The sequence below is a fragment of the Onychomys torridus genome, unplaced genomic scaffold, assembly GCF_903995425.1.
Source record: "Onychomys torridus unplaced genomic scaffold, mOncTor1.1, whole genome shotgun sequence".
Taxonomy (NCBI): domain Eukaryota; kingdom Metazoa; phylum Chordata; class Mammalia; order Rodentia; family Cricetidae; genus Onychomys; species Onychomys torridus.
Genome location: NW_023413543.1, coordinates 17,201 through 43,707, shown reverse-complemented (window position 1 = coordinate 43,707; position 26,507 = coordinate 17,201). Strand labels below are relative to the sequence as shown.

General features: G+C 43.7%; 1 protein-coding gene across 1 annotated transcript; it reads left to right on the top strand.

Moving 5' to 3' along the window:
• The first annotated feature begins 729 nt into the window (after positions 1 to 729).
• On the top strand, positions 730 to 3,910 carry LOC118576328 (tripartite motif-containing protein 43C-like). Its single transcript, XM_036176628.1, has 4 exons — positions 730 to 945; positions 1,777 to 1,799; positions 2,188 to 2,285; positions 3,402 to 3,910. The coding sequence occupies exons 1-4, from the start codon at positions 730 to 732 to the stop codon at positions 3,908 to 3,910; spliced, it is 846 nt and encodes a 281-aa protein (XP_036032521.1).
• Positions 3,911 to 26,507: the final 22,597 nt, after the last annotated feature.

Genomic DNA, 26,507 nt, shown 5'->3' with positions numbered 1-26,507 from the left:
TATATACCAATTTGTTTGAGGGAATTTTTCATTCCCTCTTTAAAAGCCTCTATCATCTTCATAAATTTATTTTTAAGGTCATTTTCTTCTCCTTATTCAACAATATGATGTTCAGGTCTTGCTGCTGTAGAACAGCCCAGATGCAGTATCCTATGGCCAAGAAAGACAGTCATTTCCCAAGGCAGAGGGTTTTTTTAAATGGAACTGCTGAACTTGGGCTTCCCCTTTATGTTATCAGTAGTAGACATGGAGGCAGCCTGGAATTTAGAAGCCCAGCCTTTGGAGGCTTACTTCAACTCTGTCAGCTCTCCTCCTTCCTCTGCAGACAGGGTGCAAGAGGAGATGGGGTAAATGCATTTGGAAAGTCAGGGAATTTAGCCCTGAAGCAAAAGGATAACTGGGCAAGTATGAAACCTGCAAGAATCAGAATTGTAATAGAACCACTTGTGCTCCTGTCCAGAAAATGCTTGAAGGAAAAAAAAAATGAAAAGTGATCCAAGACATTCTAGCTTACTAGTGAAAGGGAACAAGCATTGTAGAAACAGGCTTAGACAGAGAGTCTAAAAATAAAAGAGCAAACAAACAGACTGCTAGAGTCACATCACTAAAAGAGTTGCAAAAACAAAACCGGACCTTATTCAAGGTCATGGTTACAACCAAAAGGATTGCATAACCAAAGGAGCCCTGATTAAATCAATAAGCAGTGTTCTCTACTCCTGAGAGCTATTCATGTCTCCAGGAAGAGGGCTTGTCCAGTCAGCACTGCTGCTCCCAGGGTGTCCCTCCGGTCATCATCAGTGGACATGGAGGACACTTCAGGCCCAATGTGTTTTAGAGAAACTCAGAACAAGTGAAGCCACGATGGTCCACAACAGAAAACAACTAAGAGAAACTTATCAGGAGCTGATGGCAATGTCCCAGGAGCCATATCTGGTCTTGCTGCAGGTGAGCATGGAGGAGTGCAGGAAGAGGCTTTACTGACTTAGGACCAAGTGGTGATTGATATACTAAGATAGCTTTCAATATTACCTACATTTTTTAAGGGTGTTTCCTTTTCAGAAATTTTTCTAGAGAAACAAAATTATGTAATAATCTTGAAAGAACAAGCTTTTTGAAATTATGTCAGTAGATTCTCCAGGGAATATGTCCTAACATTTGTCTTTTGTGCCTTGCTTCTCTGAAAACTGAAATTCAGTGATTTCTATTTCTAACATTCTTTACCTCTACTTGAATATTGTGCACAATTTTAAAGTAACCCATGTCTTAATTTCTTCTGTTTGAGCGCTGTGTTTTTGAGAGTCCTTTAGGAGGTTGGCATTTTGAGATAGGATCCTATTTGGCAGTACATGATAGCTTATAACTCACACTAATGCTCAGGCCACTAAACCTGCAATTCTGAAATGCACATGTGAAGCACCATTCAGGGGTGAGACCACCCTTTTGAAGTATCCTTAGCTAAAGTATCCCTATGTCTTATAGACAGGCTCAGGAAAAGTTACCTTTGCAGACAGGTGGGCGTTCAGAAGCAATGTACTGTCAATACCCATGTCCTTCTCAAAATTTACTCTCCAGCCTGATTTCATTAAGAATTCAATTTCTGCTAATCTATTTCATTGGCATCATCTTGAGACATGAATATAATTTACCAGGATAGATAGATTGCTGCGATGGTGACTGACATGTATATGAACTTCAGAAAGTTTGTTTTTTTGTTTGTTTGTTTGTTTTTGTATTTCATTTCTTCAGAAATCTAAGTTTTTCTTCTTTTCTTTGCAGGGTTTGGACGACATGTTCAGAAGGTGAGTATGGCCATCAGTGCAAGTCAGGATACCCTGAAATATGCTATAAAAAGTTTCAATTTGCCTTAGGAAAGTGCAGATATCTTTTACATAGAAAATACTCAATTGCTTTTGTGTGATATTTTTTGCATTCTTTTATTTGTTTTCTTATTTATATGTGTGTGTGTGTTGGTGTGTGAATGTGTGTGTATGTACATACACATGTGTGCAGGTCAGAGGACAACTTCCAGGGGATAACTTCTCCTTTCATCAAGGGTGCCAAGGATTGAACTCAAGTTGTCAGGCTTGTGTAAACTGAGGTGTTTGTCTGAACTTGGAAAGAAGTTTTTCCTAATCACCCTGTGATTCCTTTAGCACCACACAGGTCAATATTTTCTTTTCCATGCAGGAGTGAGTCAATGCAGCTGAGCATGCCGCAAGCTATTAAGCCAGAACTCAATGCCCTACCCATCACTGGACTGACTGAAAGTTACAGGAAGTTCCAAGGTGAGTGTCTCCACTGATCAAATGACTAGAGGTACCCTTCAATAATAAGATAACCTTTGTAAACACAAATATTTTAACTCCCCAGAAATATGTCTAGGTAAGTCACATTCTATTGTTATTTAATCACATTGTCATCTTACAAACAAATCAAAAAACAGAAATGCATACTAATATCATGTTGTATGTAATAGTGGCTGAAAAGAGACTATCAGTTGTTCATGGAGTAGAATGGTTATGTCACTCTGGACAGTAGAATTCAAACCAAGTGTAGCCAGTGATGGAGGTATTTCATTGTTTTCCTTTCAATGTGTTAGCAATTAATTTCTTACATTGCATTTTACTCTATAGATTAAAAATACACAAGATAAGGAGGTGCACACTAGTAATCCCAGCATCAAAAACCTAGGGTGTGGAGGACTGTCAATGAGGTTGAGGACAGTCTGGTCAACATAGTGACTTCCATGCCAGTCTTGGACAAATAGAAAGACCTAACACCAAAGGAACCAAAAAAAAAAATTAAATAACTTAACAGACAAAGCCATGTATCATGAGCAATGAAAATGAAACAAATTGATAAGACATGAGGCAGTGTCTAAATCCCTCTAGTAGATATAAAAGTCAAATGTAACCTCATAGAGAAAGAGTATCAGAGGAACCAGAGATTAAAGGAGGACAAATACATCTAGGGATCCACTTCTAGAGCATATTTAGAATCTCCTTGAGTATAAATATGCTCATTTAGATGCAATCAAAACACCAATATTAAAGTTATCACTATGTCTATCTACATAAAAATAACTTTTCATGTAGCTCATAAGCAGGGCCTTTGCTCTGGCCCTTGCTGCAATGCACACATAATCCCTTATCAGGTGTTATTAAACGTCACCTGACAGAAGTAGGCTGAGGCTCCCTCCTCTACAGCATCTAAAATTTTCAGACAACTTTTCAGCATGCTACCAATCTTTTCTTGTGGAAATCCTTGACACTGGTGTATTTGAGCCAAATTTAACCTCATATCTTAGCTTTCCCTTTTTAGAATTTGTGAATACTCTGTGGAACTCTCTCACCTGAGAAATGTAAACTGTCATTTTGCCTAAATGTTGTTTCTTCCAACAGTGCACATTTCACTTTCAAACATAACCATTATCCATCACAAGATAAACATCTTTAATGCCATGAGAAGATTCAGCTTCAGACATCACCATAAAGATACAACTGCGGATTCTGCTGGATGCTATTTTGCTTCCTGGAGATTACAGAACTTCATCTTTGGGAAATATTACTGGGAGATTGATTTGAAGGACTCTAGGGACTGGGCTGTAGGGGTCTGTAAGGATTCCTTGTTAAGGGATAGAAACCAGGTGATGGAACCTGAAGGTGCATTTCTTCTTGTGTGTGTGAAGGAGGGTAATCACTATAGTCTCTTCACCACATGCCCAGTATTCCAACACTATATAGAGAAGCCACTGGGCCGAGTTGGTGTGTTCCTTGATTGTGAAGAGGGATGTTTAAGTTTCATTAATATTGCCAAGTGTTCCCTCATACACAAGTACCCTCCTGGCACCTTCAAAAACCCTGTCTGGCCTTACTTCTCCACGGGGGAAATCTGCAATCCAGTACCATAGTGATTTTTAAGTACTCCCTACTGTAATGTTACTTTTGTTATTGCTATTAAATATTAAAAACTATTAAATGAAATTCTGTAGTCCACATATTCCACAATGTATCCTTAGTTTCATAGTGATTTTTGTTTTTATGTTTTTGCATACTTGACAATTAAGTCATTATGCTAAGATACTAAGAGAGTAAGTAGTCTCAGAGACTCACGCTCTAGTTGGCTGTTAAAGCCCCTTTTAAGTGTACTCAGGACCCTCAGCTGCATTCTAGCATAATAAAAACATGCTCTTCCTATGGGATTCCACTTATGGTGACAGCTGGAACACAGTTATGTGTTGTGCTTGTTATTTTAATGTCAGTTTGACACAGACTCTTGGTGTTTTGAGACATGTTTTCTCTGTATGGGTTGGGCTGTCCTCTGCATTCCAGGTGCTGGGATTAAAGGCATGCACCACCAACACATGAAAGAAACATCCTTCCTTCCCTCTTTTCATTCTTTCTTTCTTCCTTTCTTCCATTCTTCTTCCTTCCTTCCTTCCTTCCTTCCTTCCTTACTTCTTTCCTTCCTCCCTCCCTCCCTCCATTTCTTTCTTTCTTTCTTTCTTTCCTTATTTTTTTTTATTTGAGACAAAATTTTTGAAACCTTGGGTGTACTGGACAAGTCTATGGAGGTGGCTTGTCTTGAAGACTCAGATGTGTGTCTGCCTCTGCTTTCCCAGTGGTGTCATTAAAGGCTTGTGTTACCATGAGAACAGGAAGAAACAAAGTGCTAGAGAGGTACCCAGAAATCCACAATGATACATCCACTGTAGGCTCCTGGCAATGGTCGAGAGAAAGCCTGATCTGACCTAGTCTGTTGATCAAATGGCCCAACACTGTAATTGTTGTGCTGGAACTCTCATCCTATAACTGATGGAAGTGGATGCAGAGATTCTTGGCCAGGCTCCAGGTGGAGCTCCAGGAGTCCAATTGGTGAGAAAGAGGAGGGACTGTAAGAGTGTGAATTGTTGAGACATAGATTGGAAAAGCACAAGGACAAAAAGCCAAACCAATGGAAACACATGAATGATGAACCAAAAGCTGTGGAGCCCCCAGCTGGATCAGGTCCTCTGGATAAGTGAGACAAATAAATAGCATGAGCTATTTGGGAGGCCCCCAGGCAGTGGGACCAGGACCTGTCCTTAGTGCATGAGCTTGGTGTTTGGAACCTTGGGCTTACACAGGGACACTTTGCTCAGCCAGGAAGGGGGGGACTGGGCATGCCTGTACTGAATTTACCATGTTGAGCTGAATCCCGAGGCAAGCCTTGGCCCTGAAGGAGATGGAAAGGGAGGGGAGGGAAGGGGCTGGGTGAAAGTTGGGGGCGGAGGTACAAGGGGGGAGGACAAGGGAACCTATGGCTGATATGTAAAATTAAAACACAAATATAATTAAAACGTAAATAAAGATGCTACTTATTTATTTATCTATTTATTTGCTTATTGTTTATTGTTTATTTGATATTTATTTATTTTTGGTGAAGGGTGGGGTTCAAGACAAGGTTTCATTCTGTAGACTTGTCTGTCCTCAAATTTGAACTGTAGATCAGGCTGGCCTCAGAGTCACGGAGATATGACTGCTCACCTTACTGAATGCTAAGATTAAAGGTGTGCAAGACCACCCCCAGGACACAATTCTTCACATGTCTTGAAAAGACAATTATCAGATTCATATGGAAATACTAAAAGAGAAAACAACAAAAAACAAGAAGAGGCTCTCAGGGAGGTGACCCAAGGATGCTCTCTGGCCTGGAATTGCTGGAAATCACTCTGAACCACACCTGCTCTCTCCTCTTGCCTGAAACTGAGCCTGCAGGCGCACCCCAATTGGAGAGCCCAGACTCTGCAGTGCCTGCTCTTGGGATCTCTGCTACTGCTCCATCTCCTGACCTACCTCTCCCCAATTGATGTCAGGCCTACCTACCTGCTCCCTAGACCCACAGGTGCTTTCTGCCCACCTGGGAGGGCCTAGACCTCCACTCCCAAAAACACCTTGGTTCCCAGAGCAACCACTCCACTTTGGAATTTCCCTCCGCCCAACCCCTTCCCAAGGAATCAATTGCCCAACAACTGGGCTTCAACTGAAACAAACAAACAAATAAACAAATAAATAAATAAATAAATAAATGAAGGAATGAATGAACAATTCACAAAGAAAGAAAGAAGAGACAAACAGAAACACAGAAGTGCACCAAGAACCCAATCTTTACCTTCCTCCATTACAAACACCTTGGTTCCCAGAGCAAAATCAAGGCCATAAACGTCTGGGCGTCCAACTGAATAAATAAATAAATAAAAATAAAATAAACAAACAAACAAGAAAACAGAGGAAGAAAGAGAGAAAGAAAGAAGAGACAAACAAAGAAACAAAGAAGTGCACCAAGAACCCAGTCTTTGCCTTGCTCTTCAATTGGAATTCGGTGATTGCAGACAGATACACTCAACTTCTTGAATCACCAGAGCAGTTAATTTGCAGACATCTATGGATTGAGGCTGCTTCTAGCCCCACCTCATCCCCAGTCGGGACTGCCTGTTCCCTTCAGTCAAATAACTAATCCGTTAGGAAGATAATTGTACATGCAATCCTACAGATTAGTACACAGACAAATGGATACATAGACTTGGAGATAAGAAAAGCCATAAAGAGCTGATAGATAAATAGGTCAGGAAAGTTGGGCATGCAGTCCACAAGCACCAAGACGTAAAAACTTCCACAAGAGAAGCCAAACTGAGTCAAAATGAAAGGAAATGAATACCAACACCAAAATACTGAAAAGAAAGTATGCAGGTGAATCTGCATGTCTGTTTGGCTATGTAGGTGTGTCAAAAATTGGATAAAAGTGGATTGTGGTGACACACCCATTTCATCTCAACACTCCGGGAGGCAGAAGCAGGTGGATACTTGTAAGTTCCAGACCAGCCTGGTCTACAAAGCAAGTTCCAGGACAGCCAGGGACGTTCCTCAGAGAAACCCTGTTTCCCAAAACCAAAAAAAGGGAAACGAAAAAAGGAAAAAAATATATAAAGAATGAAGGATGGTTCAGGAAATAAAATGGACGGGGGAGTGGACTAATTGATGCCAGACATTCCTGTCTCACTAGAGAAGAACAAACATGGTGGGACAGCGAGAAAGGGAGAGAGACAGTGTGGTGGGTGTGGAGAAATGGATTCCATATATTTGTGGCACAAGCAGTGTGAGGAGTTGCCATCTATGGGATGCAACCTAGGCTGGAATGAGCCCCTTGTGAGCACACTATGCCAAAAGCAGACTCAAGTGCCCGCTTAGGGTCCCAAGGCTGGCGGGTCAACTGTATGGGAGCCAGTGGCCTGGGACCCATCAGGTCTCTGTGCTTGGTTCCTCCCCCCCCCGCCCCCACCACCGCGCTCTGCGACCATCCAGGACATCAAGAGATTTCGTCTGTGGGTGTGGCTTAGAGGCCTGAAAGTCGGAAAGGGCGTGCCCAGGAGATCCAGCCTAGGTGTTTGATTGGGCGGTGGTAAGAGGGCTTGGCCCACCCACCACCTTGCCAGCAACGGGGTGGGGCATGCAGAGCAGCAGTAAGGCAAAGAGTGCCAGCTGATTCACAGGCCAGCACAATGTCCTCTGCTCACAAGAGCCAGTTGAGTCCCCAGACAAAGGCCTTGTCCAGTCAACCCTACTGCTCCCCTCGGCGTGCCCCTTGGGGTCTTCCTCATTGGACATGGAGGCTGCCTCGGACAAAGAAGCCCTGCAGGAGCTGCAGCAGCAACTGTGCACAGAGACAGAGCCAAGCAAGCTCTACCAGAGCCTCAAGAAACTCTCTTCCCTGCCCAAGCTCTGTGACACCCTGGCAGAGATGGATTTCGAGCAGACCATGAGGCTCTTGAGGAAACAGCAGCTCCTGGTCCTGTTTGCCAAGGCCTTAGCCGCCATTTGGTCAGAAAGGTCCCAGTTTGGGCCCCATCCAGAGCCGGACCCGGGGGACTTTGCCTTCGCCCTGAGCCTGATGACATTGCGGCACAGAAAGTGTCCTGGAGACGAGCCCCAGGAGTCCGGGCCAACGGAACACAGACAAGATGGGACAGAGGTCTTCCAAGAGAGCAGCAGCAGCAGCAGCAGCAGTAAAATGTGAAGTCCGGGAAGCAGCCAGAGCCCGAGCCCTAGCCCGAGCCCGGGACTTGGAGCGAGCCTAAGACCACACACAAGCCTGAACCGAAAGGTGACTCGCAGCCCTAGGCAAGAGCCAGGAGGAAGCAAGAGGCCAAGAGTGTCCTCAGGAGGCCCACAGTTAGCCTCACAGAAGCAGGTGCCTGTGGCAAAGTCCCCAGGAAGTGCACAGGAGCCCTGGGGGCTCCAAGAAGCCCTGCCCATCTCCAGCAAGTCAGATGCTGGGGGAAAGACTCCAGGCCACTGGATGGAGGAAGGACCCCCTGCTGATTCTTGGAGGGCCTGCCACAATTCTGACATCTCTCCTCCTTCCTCTGCTCTGAGGCTGAGGTTGAGACGGATTAGGTGCAAGAGGAAGGGAAAAAGCACCTGGAGAGCTGAGCAAGTTCTTAGCCCTGGAGCAAAGGAGCCCCAGGGCAAGTCTGAAAGTTGCCCAGATCCGAATGACAATGGCGTCCTGGCGGGGAGCCCTCTTGCACAAGATGCCTCCAGTCTCCAAGCTGGCTTCCCGCTGGGTGGCCAGGAGTACTCTCCCATGTACACTGACCAAGACAGCCCCCCTTGGGCGCGCAGGACCCACTTCAAAACGCCAGTGTATTCGGGTCGTGGGCGAGCCCGGCTCCAGCAGAACTCGCAGCAAGGGCGCCTTGCCGAGCCCCTTGACTGTCCCTGGACAGCTCGCTGCCAAGACACAGCTGAGGAAACTGAGTCCTGGCCGCAAGAAGAGGAGGCCAGTCCCCAGACACTCGATGCCAAGGCAGCTCACACCCAGACTGAGAGCGCCACAATCCTCCAGGTGCAGGAGTCCCCTGAGCTGAGGCTGCAAGCCCTGATAGCCCGCCTCCAAGCAGAGCAAGGCAAGAAGCCTCAAGGCCGCCAAACCAAGATGATTGCCACCTTCCAGGCTCCAGCCAGGAACCCAGGTCAGCAGGCAGATTCTGGACCCCGAGGGGCGACGTCCTCCGAAATGAGCAGCCTCCAGGGCGCCTCTGCCCAAGACTTGCCACACAGGGATCCCTGCCCTTCGTCAAGGGGCAGCAACAAGACCCAGCCTAAGAAGAGACCTGCCCCTCTCATGGGCAAGGCCATGAGGGATTACAAGAAGAGGCTCTCTGGGAGGTGACCCGATGATGCTATCTGCCCAGGAATTGCTGGAAATCACTCTGGACCACACCTGCTCTCTCCTCCTGCCAGAAAGGGAGCCCGCCAGCCCGCCCCATTTGGATAGCCCAGCCTTTGCAGTGCCTGCTCCTGGGATCTCTGCTCCTGCAATCTCTGCCTCTGCTCCATCTCCTGACTGACCTCTCCCCAAATGCTGGGCAGGCTTCCCTGCCTGCTCCATAGATCCACAGGTGCTTTCCGCCCACCTGGGAGCGCATAGACCTCCTCCAGCACAAACACCTTGGTTCCCAGAGCAAAAAACTGCACTTTGGACTATCTCTCCACCCAACCCCTTCTGAAGGACTCAAGTGCCCAACACCTTCTCTTCCACTGAAATAAATAAACAAATAAATATATTAATTAATAAATGATTGAATAAATAAATAAATAAATGAATAAATAACTGAACCATTAAAGAAGGAAGAAAGAAAGGAAGAAAGAAAAAGAAGAGACAAACACCGAAACATAGAAGTGCACCAAGAACCCAGTCTTTGCCTTGCACTTCCATTGGAATTCGGGGATTGCAGACAGATACACTCAACTTCTTGAATCACCAGTGCAGTTAATTTGCAGACATCTATGGATTGAGGCTGATTCCAGCCCCACCTCATCCCCAGTCCGGACTGCATGTTCCCCTCTGTCAACTAACTAATCCGTTATGAAGATAATTGTACATGCAATCCTACAGATTACTACACAGACAAATGGATACATAGACTTGGAGATACAAAGAGTCATAAAGAGCTGATAGATAAATAGGTCAGGAAACTTGGGCATGCAGTCCACAAGCACCAAGAGGTAAAAATTCCACAAGAGCAGCCAACCTGAGTCAAAATGAAAGGAAAGGAAAACCAATACCAAGATACTGAAAAGAAAGTATGCAGGTGAATCTCTATGTCTGTTTGGCTGTGTAGGTGTGTCAAAAATTGCATAAAAGTGGATTGTGGTGACACACCCATTTCATCTCAACACTCCGGGAGACAGAAGCAGGTGGATCCTTATAAGTTCCAGACCAGCCTGGTCTACAAAGCAAGTTCCAGGACAGCCAGGGGCTGTTTCCCAAAACCAAAAAAAGGGAAACGAAAGAAAGAAAAAAATAAAAAGAATGAAGGATGGTTTAGGGGAAAAAATGGACGGGAGAGTGGACTAATTGATGCCAGACATTCCTGTCTCACTAGAGAACAACAAACATGTTGGGACAGCGAGAGAGAGAGAGAAAGAGAGAGAGAGAGAGAGAGAGAGAGAGAGAGAGAGAGAGAGAGAGAGAGACAGGGTGGTGGGTGTTGGGAAATGGATTCCATACATTTGTGGCACAAGCAGTGTGAGGACTTGCCATCTATGGGATGCAACCTAGGCTGGAATGAGCCCCTTGTGAGCACACTATGCCAAAAGCAGACACAAGTTCCCCTGTAGGGTCCCAAGTGGCAGGCGTCACCTGTAAGGGAGCCAGTGGCCTGGGACCCATCAGGTCTCTGTGCTTGGTTTCTCCCCCCTCCCCCACCACCGCGCTCCCCCACCCTCCAGGAAATTAAGAGATTTTGTCTGTGGGTGTGGGTTAGAGGCCTGAAAGTCGGAAAGGGCGTGCCCAGAAGATCCAGCCTAGGTGTATGATTGGGCGGTGGTAAGAGGGCTTGGCCCACCCACCACCTTGCAAGCAACTGGGTGGGGCCTGCAGAGCAGCAGTGAGGCAAAGAGTGCCAGCTGATTCGCAGGCCAGCCCAGTGTCCTCTGCTCAGAAGAGCCAGTCGCATCCCCAGGCAGAGGCCCAGGGGACTTTGCCTTTGCTTTGAGCCAGATGACACTGCGGGGCAAAAACTGTCCTGGAGAAGAGCCCCATGAATCCCGGCCAAGGGAACACAGACAAGATGGAACAGAGGTCTTCCAGGAGAGCACTAGCAGCAGCAACATCAACAGCAGTAAAATGTCAGGTCCTGGAAGCAACCTGAGCCCGAGCCTGCGCTCAACTGGGAGCAAACAGTCCACTTTGGACTTTCCCTCCACCCAACCTCTTTTCAATTTCTCAAGTGTCCTTTACCTTTTTTTCAACTGAAAATCATGAAAAAGCAATGAAACAGATGAGGGAAAGAGTCTGAGAACTTAAGAGGGAAATATGAAAAATGAAGAAGACAGTAGCAGAAGGAATGCTGGAATTAAAAAATCTGAGTATACAAAGAGTCAATTCAGAAGTATAACAAAAAGAGTGCAAGAAATGGAAGACAGGATCTCTGGTGTTGAAGATAGGGTGGAAGAAATATATTCATCAGTCAAAGAAAACACTAAAGCCATCAAAGTCATGACCCAAAATTTCCAAGAAATTTGAGACACACTGAAAAGACCATACCTATGAATAATAGGAATAGAGAAAGGATAAGAATACCAACTCAAAGGCACAGGAAAAATGTTTAACAAGATCCTAGAAGAGAACTATCCCAACTTAAAAATGGAAATGCCTATGAAGAAACAATAAGCCTATAGAACACCAAACTGACTAGACCCCCACCAAAAGTCCCCTAACCATATAATAATTAAAGAACTAAACATACAGAATAAAGAAATAATACTAAGGGCAGCAAAAGAAAATGCCAAGTGACTTATTAATGCAAACCCATCAGAATAACACCAGATTTCTCAATGGAGACTTTGAAAGCTGAAGGACCTGGACAGATAATCATAGATGGAGTGAACAAGAACTTCCAAGACAAAACCAGGTTTAAACAATACTTTCCACTATCCCAGTCCTACAGACAGCACTAGAAGGAACATTATAACCTAAGGAAGTCAGATACACCCAAGAAAACAGGCAATAGATAACCCCACAGCAGTAAACCCCAAAGAAGAGAAGTAAGCACACAGTACCACCAAAAAATAAAAATAATTACAGGAATGAAAAATCACAGGTCATTAATATCCCTTAATATCAATGGACTTAATTCACCTATAAAAAGACACAGGCTAACAATATGGATAAGAAAACAGGACACATCTTTCTGCTGCATACAAGAAACACACCTCAAATTCAAAGATAGACACCTCCTAAGAATAAAAGGCTGGGAAAAGGCTTTCCCATCAAATGTTCTTAAGAAGCAAGCTGGTGTAGCCATCCTAATAACCAGCAAATTGACTTCAAACTAAAATCAATCAAAAGAGATGATGAAGGACATTATAAACTTATCGAAGGAAAGATCCACCAAGATGAAGTTTCAATTCTGAACATGTATGACTCAAACACTAGAATACAACATATGTAAAAGAAACATTACTACAGCTTAAATCACATATAAAACCTCACACATTAAGAGTGGGAGACTTCATCACCCCACTTTCACCTCTGCACAGATCTGCCAAGTTGAAACTTACCAGAGAAATATTCGATTTAACTGATGATATGACTAAAATGGACTTAATCAATATCTACAGAACATTCCTCCCGACCAAAAAAGAATATACCTTCCTCTCAGCACCCCATGGAACCTTCACTAAAATTGACAACATACTTGGCCACAAAGCAAACCCCAACAGATACAAAACAATTGGAATAAACTCCTGTATTCTATCAGACCACCATGGTTTAAAGTTAGATTTCAATAACAAAAACAAACAAACAAACAAACAAACAAAAACTACAGGAAACCTGCAATCTCATGAAAATTTTACAATGTTCAACTGAATTCACCAATGGGTTAAGGAAGAAATAAAGAAATTAATTAAAGACTTCCTAGAAATCAATGAAGATGAATTCAACATATACCCAAACTTACAGGACACTATGAAAGCAGGGCGAAGAGGGAAATTCATAGCTCTAAATGCTCACATAAAGAAGTTGGAGAAATCTCACACTAATGACTTAACAGCACGCCTGAGAGCTCTAGAACAAGAAATAGTAAAGTCTCCCAGGACGAACAGAATCCAGGGAATTATCAAATTGAGAGCTGAAATCAATAAAATAGAAATAAAGTGAACAATAAAAAAAATAATAAAACAAAGAGTTGATTCTTTGAAAAAAATCAACAAAATAGACAAGCCCTTATCCAAACTAACCAAAAGACAGAGAAAGAGAGCATCCAAATTAACAAAATCAGAAATGAAGAGGAAGATATAAATAACAACAGACAGTGAGGAAATCCAGAGAATCATCAGGTCATACTTCAATAACCTCTACTCCACAAATCTGGAAAATTGAAAAGAAATGGATAATTTTCCAGATAGGTACCAGATACCTAAGTTAAATCAAGACCAGATTACCCACTCAAATATTCCAATAACCCCTAAGGAAACAAAATAGGTCTTTAAAAGTCTAAAAAAAAATAAAAAGCCAAGGACCAGATGGTTTCACTGCAGATTCTACCAGATCTTCAAAAAAGACTTAATACCAATACTCTTTAAATTGTTCCATACAATAGAAGCAGAAGGAATATTACTAAACTCCTTCTATGAGGCTACAATTACCATGATTCCTAAACCAAACAAATATGCATCAATGAAAGAGAACTGCAGACCGATCTCCCTCATGGACATTGATGCAAAAATACTCAATGAAATACTGGCAAACAGATTCCAAGAACACATCAAAACAATTATCCACCATGATCAAGTAGGCTTCATTCCAGGGATGCAATGGTAGTACAACATAGGAAAATCTGTCAATGTAATACATCTTATAAAAAACTCAAAGGAAAAAACCACATGATCATCTTACTAGAGGCAGAAAATGCATTAGACAAAATCCAACAACACTTTATGATAAATGTCTTGGAGTGATCAGGAATACAGGGAACATACTTAAACATAATAAAGGCAATTTACAGCAAGCCAACATCCAACATCCAATTAAATGGATAGAAACTCAAAGCAATACCACTAAAATCAGGAATAAGGCAAGGCTGTCCCCTCTCTCCACACATATTCAATATAGTACTTGAAATTCTCGCCAGAGCAATAAGACAACATAAGGAGATTAAAGGGATACCAATTGGAAAGGAAGAAATCAAGCTTTCACTATTTTCAGATGACATGATAGTAGACATGAGTGACCCCAAAAATTCAACCAAGAAACTAATACAGCTCATAAACACCCTCAGAAACATATCAGGATACAAGGTCAACTCACAAAAATCATTAGCCCTCCTATATACAAAAGACAAACAGGATGAGAAGGAAATCAGAGAAATGTCAACATTTACAATAGCCACAAATGATATAAAATCCCTTGGGGCTACTCTAACTAAGCATGTGAAGGACCTATATGACGAGAACTTTAAGTCCCTGAAAAAAGGAATTGAAGAAGATGTCAGAAAATGGAAAGACCTCCCATGATCATGGATAGGCAGGATTAATATAGTAAAAATGGCGATCTTACCAAAAGCAATCTACAGATTCGACACAATCCCCATCAAATTAACAACACAATCCTTCACAGATCTGGAAAGAATAATATTCAACTTCATATGGAAAAACAAAAAACCCAAGATAGCCAAAAGAATCCTGTACAATAAAACAACCTCTGGAGGCATCACAATCCCCGAACTCAAGCGTTATTATAGAGCTACCATAATAAAAACAGCTTGGTAATGGCACAAAACTGACACAATGGAATTGAATTGAAGACCCTGACATTAATCCACACACCTATGAACATATAATTTTTTACAAAGAAGCCAAAAATATAAAATGGAAAAAAAGCATCTTCAACAAAAAGTGTAGGCATAACTGGATGTCAATGTGTAGAAGGCTGCAAATTGATCCATATAAGTCATCCAGCACAAAACTTAAGTCCAAGTGGATCAAAGAGCACACATAAATCCAGTTACTCTGAACCTGATACAAGAGAAAGAAGGAAGTATTCTTGAGTGCATTGGCATAGGTGATCCCTCACTAAAAATAACACCAGTAGCATATACACTAAGAGACTGGAGGAATCTTGTGCAAGGGGACGCCCCGCCAGGACGCCATTGTCATTCAGATCTAGGCAACTTGCAGACTTGCCCTGGGGCTCCTTTGCTTCAGGGCTAAGAAATTCCTCAGCTCTCCAGGTGCTTTTTCCCCCTCCTCTAGCAACTAATCAGTCTCAACCTCAGCTTCAGAGCAGAGGAAGGAGGAGAGCTGTCAGAGTTCTGGCAGGCCTCTGGAGAATCAGCAGAGGGCCCTTCCTCCATCTGGTGTCCTGGAGTCTTTCCCCCTGCATCTGACTTCCCCCTGCATCTGCTGGAGATGGGCAGGGGTTATTGGAGCCCCCAGGGCTCCTGTGTACTTCCTGGGGCCTTTGCCACAGGCACCTGCTTCTGTGAGGCTAGCTGTGGGCCTTCTAAGGACACTCTTGGCCTCTTGCTTCCTCCTGGTTCCTGCCTAGGGCTGCGAGTCACCTTTCGGTTCAGGCTTGTGTGTGGCCTTAGTCTAGCTCCAAGTCCCGAGCTCCAGCTCGGGCTTGGGCTCTGGCTGCTTCCCGGACTTGACATTTTACTGCTGCTGCTGCTGCTGCTGCTGCTGCTGCTCTTCTAGTGGAATTCCTCTGTCCCATCTTGTCTGTGTTCCCTTGGCCTGCACTCATGGGGCTCATCTCCAAGACAGTTTCTGCCCCTCAATGTCATCAGGCTCAAAGCAAAGGCAAAGTCCCCCGGGTCCGGCTCTGGATGGGGCCCAAACTGGGACCTCTCTGACCAAATGGCGGCTAAGGCCTTGGCAAACGGGACCAGGAGCTGCTCTTTCCTCAAGAGCCTCATGGTCTGCTCGAAGTCCATCCCCGCCAAGGCGTCGCAGAGCTGGGGCAAGGAAGAGAGTTTCTTGATGCTCTGGTAGAGCTTGCTTGGCTCTGTCTCTGTGCACAGGTGCTGCCTCAGCTCCTGCAGGGCTTCTTTGTCCGAGGCGGCCTCCATGTCCACTGACGAAGACCCGAGGGGGCACCCCGGGAGCAGCATGGTTGACTGGACAAGGCCTCTGCCTGGGGACACCACTGGCTCTTCTGAGCAGAGGACACTGGGCTGGCCTGCGAATCAGCTGGCACTCTTTGCCTCACTGCTGTTCTGCCGGCCCCACCCCTTTGCTTGGAAGGTGGTGGGTTGGCCAATCCCTCTTACCACCGACCAATCAAACACCTAGGCTGGATCTTCAGGGCACGCCCTTTCGGACTTTCATGCCTCTAAGCCACACCCACAGACCAAATCTCTTGATCCCCGGGTGGGTGGGGGAGCGTGGTGGTGGGGGGGGGGGGGGGGGGGGAGGGAGAAACCATGCACAGAGACCTGATGGGTCCCAGGCCACAGGTTCCCTTACAAATGACGCCTGCCACTTGGGACTCTACACGGGAATTGTGTCTGCTTTTGGCATAGTGTGCTCACAAGGGGCTCATTCCAGCCTAGGTTGCATCCCATGGATGGCAACTACTCACACTGCTTGTGCCATAAAAGAATGGAATCCATTTCTCCACACCCACCACCATGTCACTCTCTCTTACTCTCTCTGTCCCACCATGTTTGTTCTTCTCTTGTGAGACAGAAAGTCTGAGATCAATTACTCCACTCCCCCGTCCATTTTTTCCTAAACCATCCTTCATTCTTTTTATTTTTTTTCTTTATTTGATTTGCATTTTTTGTTTGTTTGTTGTTGTTTTGGGAAAGAGGGTCTCTCTGTGGAACAGCCCTGGCTGTCCTGGAACTTGCTTTGTAGACCAGGCTGGTCTGGAATTTACAAGGATCCTCCTGCCTCTGCCTCCCTGAGTGCTGAGATGAAATGGGTGTGTCACCACAGTACAGTTTTATCCAATTTTTGACACACCTACACAGCCAAACAGACACCCAGATTCACCTGCATACTTTCTTTTCAGTATTTTGGTGTTGGTATTCATTTCCTTTCATTTTGACTCAGTTTGGCTTCTCTTGTGGAATTTTAACGTCTTGGTGCTTGTGGACTGCATGCCCAACTTTCCTGACCTATTTATCTATCAGCTCTTTATGGCTCTTTGTATCTCCAAGTCTATGTATCCATTTGTCTGTGTAGTAATCTGTAGGATTGCATGTACAATTATCTTCCTAACGGATTAGTTAGTTGACTGAAGGGAACAGGCAGTCCCGACTGGGGATGAGGTGGGGCTGGAATCAGCCTCAATCCATACACGTTTGCGAATTTACTGCCCTGGTGAATCAAGAAGTTGAGTGTATCTGTCTGCAATCACCGAATTCCAATGGAAGAGCAGGGCAAAGACTGGGTTCTTGGTGCACTTCTTTGTTTCTTTGTTTGTCTCTTCTTTCTTTCTCTCTTTCTTCCTCTGTTTCTTGTTTGTTTGTTTGTTTATTTATTTATTTATTTATTTATTCATGTATTTATGTATTTATTTCAGTTGAAGCCCAGACGTTGGGCACTTGAGTCCTTGGGAAGGTTTTGGGTGGAGGGAAAGTCCAAAGTGGAGTGTTTGCTCTGGGAACTGAGGTGTTTTTGCTGGAGGAGGTCTAGGCGCTCCCAGGTGGTCGGAAAGCACCTGTGGGTCTAGGGAGCAGGCAGGGAGGCCTGCCCAGCAATTGGGTAGAGGTTGGTCAGGAGATGGAGTAGGAGCAGAGATCCCAGGAGTAGGCACTGCAGAGTCTGGGCTTTCCAAATGGAGCGGGCTTGAGGGCTCACTTTCAGGCAAGAAGAGAGATAAGGTGTGGTTCAGAGTGATTGCCAGCAATTCCAGGGCAGAGAGCATCCTGGGGTCACCACCCTGAGAGCCTCTTCTTGTTTTTTGTTGTTTTCTCTTTTAGTATTTCCATAGGAATCTGATAATTGTCTTTTCAAGACATCTGAAGAATTGTGTCCTGGGGGTGGTCTTGCACACCTTTAATCTTAGCACTCAGGAAGGTGAGCAGTCATATCTCCGTGACTCTGAGGCCAGCCTGATCTACAGTTCAAATTTGAGGACAGCCAAGTCTACAGAAAGCAACCTTGTCTTGAACCCAGCCCTTCACCAAAAATAAATAACAAATAAACAATAAACAATAAATAAACAAATAGATAGACAAATAAATAATAAGTGGCATCTTCATTTACTTTTTAATTATATTTGTGTTTTAATTTTACATATCAGCCATAGGTTCCCTTGTCCTCCCCCCTTCTGCATCCGCCCCCAACTTGCACCCAGGCCCTCCCCTCCCCTCCATTTCCATCTCCTTCAGGGCCAAGGCTTCCCTTGGGATTCAGCTTAACATGGTAAATTCAGTACAGGCATGCCCAGTCCCCTCCTTCCTGGCTGAGCAAAGTGTCCCTGTGTAAGCCCAAGGTTCCAAACAGCAAGCTCATGCTCTATGTACAGGTCCTGGTCCCACTGCCTGGGTGCCTTCCAAATAGCTCATGCTATTTATTTGTCTCACTTATCCAGAGGACCTGATCCAGCTGGGGGCTCCACAGCTTTTGGTTCATAATTCATGTGTTTCCATTGGTTTGGCTTTTTGTCCTTGTGCTTTTCCAATCTATGTCTCAACAATTCACACTCTTACAGTCCCTCTTCTTGGAGGTCCACCAGGAGCCTGGCCAAGAATCTCTGCATCCACTTCCATCAGTTATCAGATGAGAGTTCCAGCACAACAGTTAGAGTGTTGGGCCATGTGATCACCAGACTAGGTCAGATCAGGCTTTCTCTCGACCATTGCCAGCAGCCTACAGTGGATGTATCATTGTGGATTTCTGGGTACCTCTCTAGCACTTTGTTTCTTCCTGTTCTCATGGTAACACAAGCCTTTAATGACACCACTGGGAAAGCAGAGGCAGACGCACATATGAGTCTTCAAGACAAGCCACCTCCATAGACTTGTCCAGTAAACCCAAGGTTTCAAAAATTTTGCCTCAAATAAAAAAAAAATAAGGAAAGAAAGAAAGAAAGAAAGAAAGAAAGAAAGAAAGAAATGGAGGGAGGGAGGGAGGGAGGAAGGAAAGAAGGAAGGAAGGAAGGAAGGAAGGAAGGAACAAATGAAGAGCAAGGAAGGAAGGAAGGAACAAAGGAAGGAAGAAGAATTGAAGAAAGGAAGAAAGAAAGAATGAAAAGAGGGAAGGAAGGATGTTTCTTTCATGTGTTGGTGGTGCATGCCTTTAATCCCAGCACCTGGAATGCAGAGGACAGCCCAACCCATACAGAGAAACCATGTCTCAAAACACCAAGAGTCTGTGTCAAACTGACATTAAAATAACAAGCACAACACATAACTGTGTTCCAGCTTGACACCATAAGTGGAATCCCATAGGAAGAGCATGTTTTTATTATGCTAGAATGCAGCTGAGGGTCCTGAGGACACTTAAAAGGGGCTTTAACAGCCAACTAGAGCGTGAGTCTCTGAGACTACTTACTCTCTTAGTATCTTAGCATAATGACTTAATGTCAAGTATGCAAAAACATAAAAACAAAAATCACTATGAAACTAAGGATACATTGTAGAATATGTGGACTACAGAATCTCATTTAATAGTTTTTAATATTTAATAGCAGTAACAAAAGTAACATTACAGTAGATAGTACTTAAAAATCACTATGGTACTGGATTGCAGATTTCCCCCGTGGAGAAGTAAGGCCAGACAGGGTTTTTGAAGGTGCCAGGAGGGAACTAGTGTATGAGGGAACACTTGGCAATATTAATGAAACTTAAACATCCCTCTTCACAATCAAGGAACACCAACTCAGCCCAGTGGCTTCTCTATATAGTGTTGGAATACTGGGCATGTGGTGAAGAGACTATAGTGATTACCCTCCTTCACACACACAAGAAGAAATGCACCTTCAGGTTCCATCACCTGGTTTCTATCCCTTAACAAGGAATCCTTACAGACCCCTACAGCCCAGTCCCTAGAGTCCTTCAAATCAATCTCCCAGTAATATTTCCCAAAGATGAAGTTCTGTAATCTCCAGGAAGCAAAATAGCATCCAGCAGAATCCGCAGTTGTATCTTTATGGTGATGTCTGAAGCTGAATCTTCTCATGGCATTAAAGATGTTTATCTTGTGATGGATAATGGTTATGTTTGAAAGTGAAATGTGCACTGTTGGAAGAAACAACATTTAGGCAAAATGACAGTTTACATTTCTCAGGTGAGAGAGTTCCACAGAGTATTCACAAATTCTAAAAAGGGAAAGCTAAGATCTGAGGTTAAATTTGGCTCAAATACACCAATGTCAAGGATTTCCACAAGAAAAGATTGGTAGCATGCTGAAAAGTTGTCTGAAAATTTTAGATGCTGTAGAGGAGGGAGCCTCAGCCTACTTCTGTCAGGTGACTTTTAATAACACCTGATAAGGGATTATGTGTGCATTGCAGCAAGGGCCAGAGCAAAGGCCCTGCTTATGAACTACATGAAAAGTTATTTTTATGTAGATAGACATAGTGATAACTTTAATATTGGTGTTTTGATTTGCATCTAAATGAGCATATTTATACTCAAGGAGATTCTAAATATGCTCTAGAAGTGGATCCCTAGATGTATTTGTCCTCCTTTAATCTCTGGTTCCTCTGATACTCTTTCTCTATGAGGTTACATTTGACTTTTATATCTACTAGAGGGATTTAGACACTGCCTCATGTCTTAGCAATTTGTTTCATTTTCAGTGGACATGGAGAATCTTCGTGTTGTGCGTCTTCCTTACACGGGCCATGGGACCGCGGGCAACAGCTGGTGCTGAAACCCGGGAACTCCTAAGGCACCATGTGCAGGGCCGAAGATGATCCACAACGTCACACGTGGAGGTGAGTGTTAATCAAAGGTATGATCTTCTCTTCAGATAGGGACGCTGTCGTTTTTATCCTAGCTATAATTGTTTGGTTTTTGGTGGTACTAGGTTGTTGCTTTTTCCCGAGGTGTCAGTCAGATAGCGTTTGCCTGTGGTGTTGCGACCGGATTGAAAGGGCAAACGAAAGTAAAATAAGTCCTTTGTAAATAAAGAGGCATTACTAACAGCTGTGTGTAGATAAACTCGAGAAAAATGGGCAATAATCAAGGGGTGAACATGAAAGAGTGGCTTACACCACTACAAACTCTATGAAATAGAGAAGGACTATCAGTAAAGAAATCAGTGTTAGAAAAATGGCTGAAAGAAATAGATATGGTAGCACCTTGGTTTGCAAAATAAGGAGATTTGAAGTTGACCTGTTGGGAAAAATTAGGAAAGGACTTACAAACCAGGAGGGATAAGATAAGTAAAGGGACATTGACTTTACATAATATAGTCCTTAATAATCTAAAGGAAAATGCAAATCAGGATGTATTAAAAACAACTAAACAATTACTGAGTGATCATCAGGAAAGCATGTCAGAGAGATCTACTAATGATAAAACACAGTCGAAAAGAAGGAAGAAAGGCCTAAATAAAGAAAAAGAACAGAAGCGGCCAGACATGGCCAAAAGTATTTACCCTACCCTAGCTCAATTAGAATTGGATGAGGAAAATGAGGAGAGGGAACTGGATACTGAGGAAGAATTAGATTATGAAGATGAACAAGCTTTAAAAGAGGAAGCCGCTAGATATGAGCAAGGTAGGTATGAATTGAATTCTGTAATACCTAGTGCGCCACCTCTAGAGGGAGGCCCAAAAACTGGCGGATGTCATTTCATCAGTGCCAGCTTGGAGACAGCTGTCACTTGCATTTCCTGTTTATGAAGATCTGCAGACTCGAAATAGAACATTTGAGCCCGTCCCTTTCAAACAGCTGAAAGATGTGGTGGAAACCTGTAAAGTGTATGGCCCTAATGCTAGTTATACACAGACTCTTATATCTAGATTTACTCAAAGTGCTCTTACACCATCTGATTGGTTTGAACTAGCTCGAGTTTGCCTTAATCCCGGCCAATACCTGGATTATAAATCCATAGTTATGGACAAAGTACAATCTCAAGCAAGATTGAATGCACAAAATGGACAGCCACACTGGAATATGGACATGCTACTAGGTCAGGGACAGTGGATTAACAATCAGACAGCATATCCAGTGGAAGTATATGGACAAATAGCCAAAATCTATAGTGAGGCATGGAAACATATCCCTAATAAGGGAGAGGTCTCTGGAAATCTAACAAAGATTCTCCAAGGACCAAATGAGCCTTTTGCAGATTTTGTAGCTAGAATGTTAGAGGCCGCAGGAAGAATATTTGGGGATCAAGAGACAGCCATGCCGCTTATACAACAATTGGTTTATGAACAATGTACTAATGAGTGTAGACGAGCTATCACTCCATGGAAAGGGAAAGGTCTAGAAACATGGTTAAAAGCATGCAGGGAGATTGGTGGTCCTCTCAGTAAAGCAGGATTAGCGGCCGCGGTCTTATCTGCAGTAAAAGCAACAGGTTCAAAAGGAGGGTGTTTTGCCTGTGGTAGACCAGGGCATATCAAAAAGAACTGCCCCAAAATAAACACTTCTAATGGTTTCAAAGACGCCTCAAAGAACTCAGTTCGCACCCCAGGTACGTGTCCAAGATGTAAGAAGGGAAAACACTGGGCTAATGAATGCAGATCCGTAAAAGACATAAATGGTATGCCCATCCCTAACACAACTTTGGGGTCAAAAAATGGGAGGAAGGGCCCCCGCCTCCAGGGCCCACAAATATATGGAGCACAGGAAGTGACATTAGACATGCAGTCGCCTCAGAGGCAGAACCAAGGAGAGCCACGGAAGGATCTGCAGGGTTGGACCTCCGTGCCGCCTCCAGTCTGGTAATTACACCAAGAATGAAGGTACAGGCTATCAGTACAGACCTGGATGGGCCTCTCCCCCCAGGGACCGTAGGCCTCCTATCGGCCGCTCTTCCTGTACTATGAGAGGGTTGATTGTTCTTCCAGGAGTCATAGACCCTGATTATACTGGCAACATTAAGGTTATGTGCCAATCACCCTCTGGGCTTTTTTCAATAGAGAAAGGGGATCGGATTGCACAGCTACTGATTATCCCCTCTTGTCATCAAATGTTCCCTTCAAGAGAAGCAACTAGGAAAAATAAAGACTTTGGATCCTCTGGGATAGATGCTAGCTATATTAGTCTGGATTTAGATCAAAGACCTATGTTAACAATTGTCATTGAAGGAAAAGAATTTGTAGGATTATTAGATACAGGTGCAGATCGTAGCATCATCAGGGAGGAAGATTGGCCTCACAAGTGGTCTCTAACCAAAGCTTCAGGAACCCTCCAAGGTTTAGGGTTTGCCGAAACGCCTAACTTAAGTTCAAGAGAATTAACTTGGACTGCAGATGGAAAAACAGGAAAATTTCAGCCTTACATAGTCTCTCTACCCATTAACTTGTGGGGAAGGGATATTCAACAACAACTAGGAATGCATTTAACCAATGACTACTCTACAGTGAGCAAGAATATTATGAAGAGGCAGGGCTATATCCCTGGTAAAGGACTGGGTAAGAACTTGCAGGGAGCTATAGAACCTATTCAGCCCTTTAATAAGCAAAGTAGAACAGGATTAGGTTTTTGATGGGGGCCACTGGGGAAGCTCTAGCCATACCATGGAACACATCCGCAAGTGTGTGGGTTCCCCAGTGGCTGTTATCTTTGGAAAAATTGCAAGCAGCTACTGATTTAGTTAAAGAACAATTAGATTTAGGGCATATTGAGGAATCTCAATCTCCATGGAATACTCCTATTTTTGTTATAAAAAAGAAATCAGGAAAATGGAGATTGTTACATGATCTTAGAGCTTTTAATCAACAAATGCAAATTATGGGCCCTGTGCAGCGTGGTTTACCCCTATTATCAGCAATACCTAAAGGATGGCCAATCATCACCTTGGATATCAAGGATTGTTTTCTCTCTATTCCCTTGAACCCGGCTGATAGGGTTCGCTTTGCTTTTACATTGGCATCCATTAATCATGAAGAAACTGACAAAAGATATCAATGGAAGGTTTTGCCCCAGGGTATGGCTAATAGTCCTACTATGTGCCAATTATATGTGGACCAAGCATTGAAAGAAGTGAGGAGCAAATACAAAAGGGTTAAGATAATCCATTATATGGATGATATATTATTGGCAGCTCCCACAATAGAACAATTGCATCAAATGTTGAGTGACACTAGCAAAGCACTTGAGTCTTTTGGCCTACACTTAGCTCCAGAGAAAGTGCAACAAGGAAAGGCGGTAGAATTTCTTGGACCTAAATTAGAAGCTGCCCATATTTCACCTCAAAAAATTCATTTAAAAACTGCATGCTTAAAAACCTTAAATGATTTCCAAAAATTATTAGGGCACATTAACTGGATTAGAGGGTATTTAGAAATTCCAAAACATGTGCTGACGCCATTATATGCCATCTTAGAAGGGGATCCTTGTATAACCTCTCCCCGTCATATTACCTCAGAAGGCAAGGCAGTATTACAAATTATTGAAACCGCCCTTGAAGGGAAACAGGTTCTTAGATATGATCCTAATCTGGACTTACAGCTCCTAATTCTTAAAACTCGAGAGACACCTACTGGAGTGATCTGGCAAACAGGCCCCATTTGGTGGCTACATGCTAATAATGCAGCCACGCCCCACAATATAACGCATTATCCATCCCTGGTTGCGCATATGGGGATTGAAGGATTACGCTACTGCTTGACCCATTTTGGGAAGTACCCTGATAAAATCATTGTTCCCTATACTAAAGATCAGTGCATGGTACTGACTGCCACTGTTGATGAGTGGGCAGTATTTACGTGCAGTTTCCCAAAATTTATTGACAATCATTATCCTGCTCATCCCTTGTTTAAATTTGTTGAAGAAAATTTGCTATATTTTCCCAAGATTACACAAGAACAATCCATTGTTGGAGCCTGCACAGTCTTATACAGATGGCTCGAAGTCTGGTATAGGAGCTTACTTAGTAGGAGGTGGTGAACCAATACAGCTGTTTTTCCGTCCAAATGTACCACAAATTGTTGAATGTCTAACTGTGCTAGAAGTTTTCAAATGTTTTTCTGAACCTCTTAATATTGTTTCTGACTCCCAGTATGTGGTGAATGCCGTGCGCATGTTAGAAGTGGCAGCAAAGATTAGAATTACCAGCCCTGTCTCCAATATTTTGTTAGCTATAAAACATGAAATCCTTACCCGCAAACATCCATTCTTTATAGGGCATATTCGGGCTCATACTGGTTTACCTGGCCCTATGGCAACTGCTAATTCTCTGGTGGATGCTGCCACTAGGCCTTCTATTTTCCTTGGCCTCAGCCCATTGGAAAATGCTATTCAATTTCACTGGCAGTTTCATGTCCCTGCCAACACACTGAGATTGCGTTTCGGCATCACTAGAGAACAAGCAAGACAAATCATAAAAGCCTGTGCAGAATGCATGACATTTCTTCCTGCCCCTTCCTTAGGAGTCAATCCTAGAGGATTGAGACCTGGTATGCTGTGGCAGATGGATGTCACTCATGTTTCTGAGTTCGGTAAACTTAAATATGTGCATGTAGATACTTGCTCTGGCATAGTACATGCCACACCCTTAACCAGTGAAAAAGCCAGTCATGTGCAAACCCACTGTCTACAAGCATGGGCGGCCTGGGGTAAGCCGCAAAACCTAAAAACTGACAATGGTCCCTCTTACACCTCTCAAACTTTTAAGCGATTCTGTGTGCAATTTGCAGTACAGCATTCCACGGGTCTGCTATATAACCCCCAAGGACAAGGTGTGGTGGAACGTGCGCATCGAACACTTAAAGAATTGCTTCAAAAACAAAAAGGGGGAATAGCCCATAGGGCTACCCTGGGACAACGAATATCTATAACCCTTTTTACTATGAATTTTTTGAAATTGGACCTGCGAGGTCAATCTGCAGCTGACAGACACAGTCTGAAGGATTCCGGTCAAATCTGTAGAGGCCAAATGGAAAGATGTCCTAACAAACAAATGGAAAGGCCCGGATCCCGTTATAGCCCGATCCAGGGGATCTGTATGTGTTTTTCCACAGGACGCTTCTGACCCAGTGTGGATCCCAGCTCGATTGACAAGGATTATCCAACCATCGCAGATACATGATGGTCAACCCGACCAGGACATGGAGCTCGAGCCTGCTGCTGATCCTGGGGGCATTGCTGATACCTAGGATCCTGGGAACAATGGAGCATTTTTGGGCCATCACAAAAACTTGGCCCATACCCATGCCATTACATAATCAATCTACCATATTCCCAAAATTCTTCTCTACACTATGCCAGGCAGAGGTCACCTGCAGGAGATCTACTAAAGAGTTGACAAAATATCACTCTTATAATAGCTCTAGGTTCAATTTATCCCCAAATTTATGTTTCTCATTCAATGACAGTGCACCCTG